This window comes from Morone saxatilis, unplaced genomic scaffold (genome assembly GCF_004916995.1).
Source record: "Morone saxatilis isolate NCDOM2014 unplaced genomic scaffold, NCSU_SB_2.0 Contig18, whole genome shotgun sequence".
NCBI lineage: Eukaryota > Metazoa > Chordata > Actinopteri > Moronidae > Morone > Morone saxatilis.
Window position 1 is genome coordinate 24,064,863 of NW_023339740.1, and position 10,221 is coordinate 24,075,083.

The 10,221-nt window shown below is 37.6% G+C and overlaps 1 protein-coding gene across 1 annotated transcript in view; it reads right to left on the minus strand.

Annotated features, from left to right (window-relative positions):
* Positions 1 to 3,335: 3,335 nt before the first annotated feature.
* The window catches only part of agtrap (angiotensin II receptor-associated protein), a 9,943-nt gene continuing 3,057 nt past the window's right edge, over positions 3,336 to 10,221 (minus strand). Inside the window, exons 4-5 of the mRNA XM_035661185.1 lie at positions 9,115 to 9,325; positions 3,336 to 3,761 (exon numbers count right to left, since the gene is read on the minus strand). Of these exons, the coding sequence (XP_035517078.1) occupies positions 3,637 to 3,761; positions 9,115 to 9,325 (336 nt within the window). The 3' untranslated portion in view covers positions 3,336 to 3,636. The remainder of the gene's footprint in view (positions 3,762 to 9,114; positions 9,326 to 10,221) is intronic.

Below are 10,221 nucleotides of genomic sequence, written 5' to 3' on the forward strand. Positions count from 1 at the left end.
AAATTATGACAAATACAAATTATGACAAAATTATGACAAATACAAATTATGACAAATACATCACATGTATTTACCAGGTAAGTATTAGAAAATGATTCGGAAATGATGGACCCATAAACTAAAGCATTGAACTGCAAGGATACTGAGTCTATAGCCTACATCTTAAACTTACATTAATATACCTATCTACTATGGTAAATAATTACTACATCTCTTTCGAGAACGAGCACACTTGTGGCTTTCAGAAAAGATGGGTGTGTAACATTGAATGAGGCTAATTTTTGTGATGAAATTATTGTCTGTCTGTCAGTTGGCCATGTTATGTTTTTGCTCCAGATGGACTGACATCAAAATGTGGTGTTTACTGCTAATATTTAAATAAAACATTTTGGGCTGTAGTCTAATATGTTGAACATGCAGCTGTTGTGGTACATCCATGTTAGTGTGTGTTTATGCATATGGACATATAAGATTGCTGTTGTTGCTGCAGCAGCACTAGAATTTCCATTCATGATTTCTTATAAGGCCTAAGAGGCACTACTATAGGCTATAAACAAACAAATGAAAAGGCTCTTTCCTCAAGGGCTTGCGGCTCCACAGCCTCCACACTTCAGGACAATAGACCATTCAAGCTAACCATTCACTGCCTCGCGATAATGAAAGCCTTCAGGGACAGAGACCTTGACTATAAGTAAGTAACTAAGTTTATTTTCTGTGTGTACTACTCCAATACTTGTGTAATTTATTGAGGAACACTTTTTTTCACCTGGGGTATGGATGAAATATGAAAATCAGGTGTTTTTACATTCCAGGTGTGTCCAGCATTATCACTCTAATTACTCTTGTTGTATTTGCAATGCAAGAGGCAGCAGACAGAAAATAAATCTTTCACTTTCATGATGCTTTTTCACATTTTCTGTGTTATTTTAAGTCAAGTGCCGTTGCGGTGTAAATAGTGGTTGAGCTGAATTTTTGGCATTGAAGGTAGTATGGCTCTGGGAATATGCACAGTGGAGAGGAAAAATGTGAGTAAAAGAGGAAAGGAAGATAAATGTGTTGTCTGGTTGGATAAATAAAAGCAGGGCAATAAAGAGATCTCTGAGAGGAGCAGAGAGGAGAAGAAATACAAATCCTCTGTGCATGCGGTTTATCTGTGTTATAAAACTTCATTCAACAAATGTTATACATTGTTGTTCTTTATTTTTAAGAAAAAAACAACTTCCAACATAAAATGTCAAATCAGAGGCAACCTTGAATTGCAAAAGCATGACAACAACAGACTCTCTTACGTGTCAAATATGACCAGTCAGTCATAAAAAGAGCATTTGGAAAAATCGGAACCAAAATTAAGGCAGGGCTGCAGAATTTTCATGAAAACACGTAGCCCACATTTTTCATATTTTTCTCTTATAATCTTAATTTAGTGAAAACAAAATTTCAGCAGTAGTAACAGTTGCATTCTTTTAAAGTTGTCTAGCCTTGTGCCTTTCAATTAAAAAAATACCATTCATTATCAGAGCAAGAGACATTAAGCTGAAGCAACTACAGCAGCCTTATTTTAGGATATGTCCACCTTTTCAGGAGGAAGCAAATGAAACAGCATGACTAAAAAAAGGAGAATTTTCTTGTCATGTTAGATTATCAAATTAGGATAATATTTAATGCAGGTATCAAGATAATAAGAAACTCTATGTAATGATTTTTTCACAGTCAAATATGAAATTTTAGTCTCTTACAGGACAAACTCATTTAGCTTAATCAGAGACCCTTCTGAACTGTCTATTCATACCTAGAATATTTCTTGTGCAAAAATTTTATTTTTTCTTTCAAAGGTCCAGTGTGTAACATTCAGGAGGCAGAAATGGAACATAACATTCATTACTGTGTTTTCATTAGTGTTTAATCACCTGAAAATTAGAATTGTTATGTTTTTGTTACCTTAGAATAGGGTTAGGGAAGATGTTTTTATCATCACCGTATCACCATGTTTCTACAGTAGCCCATAATGGACAAACCAAATACGGGCTCTAGATAGAGGCGTTTACATTGTTTGTGTGTTTCACAGCCACCATAGTTTCCCCTTCATGATTTGAAGGGCTGGGTGAAGCGAGGGAGTTGCAATCTACACTGCTAGATGCCACTAAATCCTACACAGTTGTCCTTTAAATTATTTTTTATTATGAACAGAATTACAAAAAACAATGTTATTGCCTTTCTGCAGGTTTTTCTCAGTCACACAATCACCTGCTGTTAAATCTTTACTTTTTGTCAATGGTGGTGCTATTTGACGTTATCACAGAGAGCTGTAAGTGTTAATCATTTGGTATTTTGGCGATCTAGTAACAGGTTGTTATAGGCTCACAGGGACGTGGAACCATCGGTTATGGTTTGTTTTGTCAGACAGACAGTTTAGAGACAGTAAAATACAGTCCAAGACAGTGAACAAACTGAATTAAGGTATAATTACATGAGGTATGTAAGCAAATTAGGTGCCTCTCATTGTATATATGACTCAACAGCCTCTGGTACTACAGCAGTGATTATTTCACATAACCATTATATGACCAACATGGTTACCAATTCTGTCACGCAGGTCATCATGATTTCAACACAGGAACTCAGAACCTGAAAGTCTTTCAAAAGAGAACTGATCGTAAAAAAATCCAAATGATAGTCACTAAGTAAAATCCACCCTGCAGCCACAGCGTGAACTGATCATTACAAAAATCTACATATTTATCTTCTTTTCTCAAACATTCTTATGTTTTTATGTATTTTGCATGGTCACAGAGCTAGATATGGCAGTACTTTTAATACATTGCATAGATCAACACCAGGAAAAATGAAGAGAGCCTGATTGTGTGCTGCACTGCAAGGTCTTGTTCATTTGTTATCAGAAAAAAAGGCCTGTAACTTCATATTTGCTCATCATGTCGTCAATCCGGTATAACGATTTCTCAGCTCGTATGAGTTGAAAAAGTACAAAAGGCACAAGGTAGCTTCTAAGGCACTGACATCGAACATTCATTTTAGTCCTCTTGTGTTAAAAACTGTCCAGTGCTTTAAGCATCGCTGTACCGTAGAACAGACCAACTGGAAAATAATCATCACACAAACACTGCATACAAGTAGAACGTAATAATTCACAGATCACAAAGAAAAACAGACAAGACTCTTAATGTCTGTGAGTGCCACTTTTGTACAAAAAAAATAAAAAATAAAAAAAAAATATGACTACTTTAGAAAAAAGTACACTGACAAAACTGCTGCAGACACAACAGTTCCATTCAATACCTCTCCACTAAAAATAGCAGTAACAACAGTAACACAGCATGGTAGTGGCAGAACAAGATTTTCTCTGTATTTATTCAGCAGCGATGTGCTGGCTCAGCAAAAACATTACCACCTTTGAAGGAAAAATTATATGTGTGCCATATTTTATTCTAAAACCCAATCAGAGCTAATGATTTACCATAATAAAAGAATTCTATTTCAGAGCTGCAATCTGCAGCAGACCAATTGTACAAAACACAGAGACCGACGTGGGATCGATTGTAAAAAAAAACTGCCCCTAAGCACTGTACTGCTGCATGAGAAGTCAGAGGAAAATGCTGCATTGTTCACCGCCTGGCTCTCTCAGTATGTGCGGGCTCCTGGTTTGCTGTCCTGGGCCTGGTTGAACGGATTTGCTGGGGTTGAAGACTCATCCTGCTGGTCAATGGACTGGTAGGCATCTCTGTTTCGTGATACAGAGGGGAAACCTGCAGAGACAAGCAAAAAAAAGTCTTCAATACACACAACCACCGCCATGCAAATGTATTATTCATAATCATATCTGCATAGAAACACTGCAACTAATCAGGGATGTTGCAATATATTAAGACAAAGAAAAGGCCCCTTAGAAAAGCTTCTACGCAACTTCTTCTTTCTTGATTTATACAGGCTCACACTCATTTCTCCTCACACACTGATTCATGACACAGTTGGGCAGATTTGTTTTCCTGACTTGAGCATCTGGCCCCCTCTGGATAAATATAGATTATACTGTTTGAAACTCTTTTTGTGAACACACAGTAAAGCTCACATTGGCTCTGGGTGCCAGGCTGAGAGAACATTAAAAAAAAAACTTGTTGAGAGGTGGTGAAATTCCTCCCATTTACTCTCTTTCTGCACTCAATACAGTCTAATTAGCTGCTGGCACTGCAGTTAATTGAATAAAATCTGGCCACAGGAACAGACCACCATCAATAATCTGAGAATGAGTCTGAAAAATGTTCAACAGCCTTCCATCATGCCTCATGTAAACATGCTTTATAATAAATACTATGAAGGCACTGATGTAATCCATCTGAATAGTCTTCAGAAACAAACAGCCCCCCGACTCTGACGTGGCCGGAATACCAATAACGCGTTTTTGTAAGTTCAAAGGCTCGAACGATCTTACCTCTGCATGGCCCGGAGTCCTATTACTGTGACAAACATGCACATATTAATGCTAATCAAACAAGCCATTTACCTTCATTGCAGGGGGTTTGGATGATTTTAAGTATTTGAAGTATATATTCATTTAACTAACTCTTTGCAATTGTGACGTTTATTCTTTTATTTTATTAAAAAGCAGACATTAATAATTCTAATAAAACAAACCTCCAATAACCTGTGTTACTTGTTCCAACTGCAAGCCTCAGTGCTCAATTTTGATTTATTGTTTGAATCAGATTTTTTTTTTTGTTTGGCTGTTCATTGTTTTTTTTGTTTTTTTTAAATGTGGCCTATATCAGAATCCAGTGTAAACAGGTCACAGTGCTGAAGTCATGTGCCTTTTTCCTTAAGGGACCCCCTGTCATTGACAAAACTGATGACCTCCTAACTAAATAACATATTTTATGGATATTTCATATTATATTTAATGTGTGACAAAAACAGTCATGAACACAATAACTGCATGAATGTGTAAAAGGAGTGATTTGAATGAATTTTGAGCAGATTATTCCTGTGAATATTTTCTATACAAGTCAAGTGTCTTTATGTCTTTCTAACAATCAAACATACTTAATAGGCTTCTTTTTTTGACAGATTTTATGTTTTTCTCTCCCTGATGCTTGTTTTATTCACTCTGTGGTTGTTATAACTACACACGTTTTTACTGCAAGACGATAAGATACAGGCCTACTGTGTACATTTTTAAAGCTTTCACCCTTTAAAATCAAGAAGGCCTCGCGACCCCCCATGAAGCTTTGGCGATCCCCCACTGATCTAGAGTGATGTAAAAGTCACATGAATTCTTACATGACTGCTCTCACTGAGGTCACACTGCAGAAAAATCATATTAAAGTGGCCCAAATCTGAATTTAAAAGATTATTGTCACATATGAGCAAAAGAAAAATTTGATTTGGGCTACTTGCTTGCAGTGTGAATGCAGCCTCATTTCAAACAGGTCACAGTCATGGTCTATTATAAGTAAACATTATCTTGACTTTAATTAGGCTGATATGAGAATATGCACTATCATGCAGCTCTGCTTTAAATATATGCAAACAGAATACACAAACACAAATGAGGTGTCTGGAGAGTAAAAGGATTTGAATAATACATAGATGCAAAGTTGCAGAATCATATAAACCCATATAATAGATCAGACATGAATACAAACAGTACACTGACAAGCACAGATACTCGGGCAGGTATGGGAGATGATAGATGTAGGAATAGACAGGTAAAAAGATAAACCAGTATAAATAACTAAAAAGATAAAGATGGACAACAGAACATCAACAAGGTAACAAGTGGGAAAGAAAAAAAGTCTTTTTTGTTCTGCAGCCTGATTCGTAATCTTACTTCCTGTGTGGGAGAGGATGGAAGAGGATGATTGGAGAAGAGAAATGGTAAAAAAGGAAGAAGCCGGGAATCAATAGCGGCGGCCTATAAAGGCACTGTCAGCACTATCCGTAGTGCATCGACTGTCCACAGAGGTCTCTAAGTCTGAGAGGTCAAAGGTCAGCAGTGGAGAAGAAGGAGAAAAGAGAAGAAGAGAAGAGACACAAGACAAACAGTCAAATCATAACAGGAAAAAACATGAGACAACACGAGTTTTCACTTAGATAAAACAACATGACAGTTTGACAAACAGCAAGACAGACGGTGAGGTTGGAAGTGATGACATGCAGGGAAAGAACAGGGAAATTTAGGTTATGACAAATTCTTACCCACGATGATTACACAGTAACTGATTGCGTAACCATATATGTTCTTGAATGTTCTTGAGCTTTAGATTATAGCACAGTTCATAAATAGAATGGGTCTATGATTTCTTACGGATGTAAACAAAAGCCACTGACTGACAGTTTTTCTAGCTGAAATGACAGCTGCTATAGTTAGCTTGCTAATTAATTAACTCCCTGAGTTAATGTTAACTCCTGCTGACATTTAATTGACATGTGTCAAAATGAGAAACTGGCAAAAAGGGTTTTAAGTACGCATTTGATGCATGTGATAGCGAGACATACAACTAAAGCTCCAATCACCAATTATAATCCAATCGCTAATTTTAACCTACACAGTAGACCCCAAATTCCACTCAATGTGAATTGAGCTTTTCTAACACCACCTCTAAGCACACAGTTTAATGTAGGTAGTAGTAGTAGTAGTAGTAGAGAAATTATTTATCATTATTTTAGTATTTTATTACTTCAGCATGTGGAGAAAGTTTTTGTAACTTGCACTTTTTCCCAGGGTGGGACAGTTAAAGCTGCAGTAGGTAGCCAGAAGAACACTATATTTTCTTATTGTATAAAGTGACAATTTCAACAAATATGACAAGAAGTTGTTTTTAAAATATTTACTTACTGCAGCTTTAACCCCACACCCAACCACTAACCTGGAGGATGGGGACTGCTTCATCTGCCTCATCACCCTTGTCCTGCCCAGTTTGGTTGAACCTCCCAGGGGTATTAAACCCCATCCTTCATAGCTCTCAGCATGCATATCACTAGACTAAGCCTCTCCACCACGTCAAGGTTGCAGGAGTGTGAGGTGGAGGACATTTGTCAAAGGCCTGTGCTCCCTAGAGTTGCAAAGAGCCTATTCAAGTAAGTCAAGGCTCAACAATGTTCATGGGAGGTGGGTAGGTTTTGCAAACTGTCAATTTAATGTTAAATATGTGATTGCATACACTTAGAGCCTCTATTGTAGTAAGCAATGTAAAAATAAGACTAAACACACAAAACCCCCAAGTGATTTAAACCATAAGAGGCTCGCCAATCAAAATTCAGTGTGTTCCCTGTATGCCTGAATCAACAGTTCACTCACATGCACCTGATTGCCTGGTTCCCAGAGTGCCTGGTGCAGCAGGGAACCATGTTAATGCCAGCTATGCAATCAGACTGCAATTAAAACACACATTGTCTGAGACTAACATTAGCTACATTCATCAGTCACTACGCAGCCAATCACAGTCTAATGGATGTACCTGCTGTGTGTATGTGGCGTTAAAGTAAAACCACAGAGAGCAGGTTCATCAATATTCAATTATCCTCCAAACAGTCAAATCAGGAGATATATTTGGTCAACGGCAGTGCTGTCGCAATGCAGACACCAGAGATTTTATGACTTTTCCCAGTGTTTAGTGTAATAAATTACTATTTTAGCTTGTAATATTACATATCCAGCCTCATTTTTGTTGTTTGTCTTAGGAAAACTCACCATCCCTGTGCAGAACCAGTCTCACTACTACCACCAAATTCCTTCACTAAAAATGATGAGTAGAACCACTTTTGGTTAATCCATATAAATGAAGCTTTGAATAAAATGTTTGAGTCCAGCAGACGTCACAGCTCAGTGAGATTTCTGATGGAAAAAGCTCTCAGCAGTGTGGGTCCGAGTCCAAAAATCAATGGCCACACACAGTTAATCAAAGAACACATCTTGAGTATCTCTGACCAGTCAATGGAAGAAGTGTACTTATCATTTGTCAACCCACAAGGAGAGCGCTGTGCACTCAGTCAATAACATCACAAAATTTCTATTTTTGTGGACAAACATGCTGCACCGGTACAGAGTTTCTTTCACATCAGTCCTGTGCTATTTTTCTATAATGGCATTATAAGTTTTTCAGCCTGCATCGGTTTAATATGTTCCTTTATGCGGTTTAAATCAGTGGCCAGGATGACACAGAAATGCTGCAAACAACTCGTGGAGAAATGATTTCCTTGCCCGACCGAACTGCAGCTCAGACATTTTGCTGCATTTGAAATGTCTTGTGACTGTAACTAATTAGTTTGACTGTGGAATCATCTGCCAGTGGTTTAGCACAGAGTCTTCCTAGTTTGTGCTGCACTTGGCAGGCCTTTCATGACAAACAGCATAAAACAACATAGGGAGCATCTCACAGCGCCCCTGGACACATGCATCACAGAATACCTTGAGCTTTGGTCACGCTCAGGGGTGGAGATCTTTTTTTGTAGGGAGAGTAGATAATTTCTCACTGGTTCTATAATTATACTTGTACCAGACTGCGTACTCAATGAAACCTTGTTATCTTACAGTATTTCGTGTCATCTGCTTCTCAAAAGGGAATTAGATCACAGCCGATTTTCTAATTATGCTGGTAGATAGCATCAGTTTCCACTGTAGGAATCTACATTTGTGGAGACGTTTAAAATCAGAGTTATTATAGTTTTGTATTTTTCATTAGTTTTTATTTTTATTTCATTTTCACATTCATTTTCAGTTAGTTTCCAGGGTGGGTGGGGTTTGCTCATTTAGGTTTAGGTTTTTTTTTTGTTTCGTTTTTATAAGTTTTAGTGTTAATATAGGGGGTATTTTTATGTAGTCATGTATGTCATGTAGACATCCATGTCTCAATAAACATATGCACCAATGCCACTTGTTGTGAAGACATTGACAACATTTTTATTATATTTTAGTTTTTAAGTACAAATATTGTTTCAGTTCGTTAAAAATAATTAGTTTGTGGTTTGAGCCTTGTCTTAAATTCATGTTGATATCAGAGCAGACAGTCTGTGCAGTACCCACCCTTCGTTATAACCATCCTTATAGGGACATAGGATCACTTCCTTCAAAAGTCTGCAAACTCCTCACGTCACTGTACTCACCAAAGTTAACATTATAATCTCCTCCACGTTCGCGGTACATTTGGTAGACAAAGAAGCAGGACACAGGTTTGAGCAGCAGGTTGAGGATGGCCATTCCTGCGCTGAAGCGAAACACGTCCCTCCCTCTTTCTACTGCAAAGTCATTCAGCGGATAATAGATCCCAAAATGGATGATGTCGGTCAATATCGTCACAGCCATCCCCATCAGAAACTACAGGAGAAGAACAAAAGAGAAAGACGTCCTAATGGGCACAGATGGTGTGTCAGACTTTTGAACGTACTGTATGGAAAGTGCTTTCATGCTCTGAAGTGCCAACACATCTCTGTAATTATGCCACCGGGAAACATTCTTTGCAGCATACTGTGTGGAAAATAAAGTCATTCCAATTCTGAAAAAATAAAATAAAATAAAAAAAGAGAGCTTTGTGGGGAGACATGAGATAAATATCTAAGTGGTGCCAGAAAGTCAGAATGAAAAATGCAAGCCGTGCAGAAGGAAATAAGATAGAAAACACTGAATTTAAAAATACTCTATTGCCTTTATTATCTGGGACAGTAAAATCCTTATTTTGAGCTGAGAAATTATTCTCCAGAAGCCAACAAAGAAAGAAATGCCAGTTAAATATGTGATGAGTTGACAAAAAGATACACACAAATCACTTTAGACATTTTTGAATAGTAAAGCCTGGAGTTAATAATAAAAAATAAAAAAACACATTGGCACATGCACATGAGAGAGCAGGACTATCTTCTATCTTGTACAATTGAATGAGTGATGTTGAAGATGCATCATGAACCACAAAGAATCCTGTACATTAACGTTCTTTTCCCACTTTCCCCCTGGAAGTAGACTTTAACATTCACAAGGTAAAAGGCTCCCCTATGGTTGCTTCCTGATGGCACTGACAGTCAGAATCCATTACTGTCAAAAGTGTCATTGAAAGAGACACTGGACAGCTAGTTTTTTTTAGGTGCCTCTCCTGTGGTGTATTTGTTTGGCATATCTTCACAGCCAATGTGGCAGTCTGGGACAGCTTTCACAAAGATAGACTTCAACTTAACTAATAGTCAGACTCTACTCTCTACTAGTCTACTTTTCCTAATTTT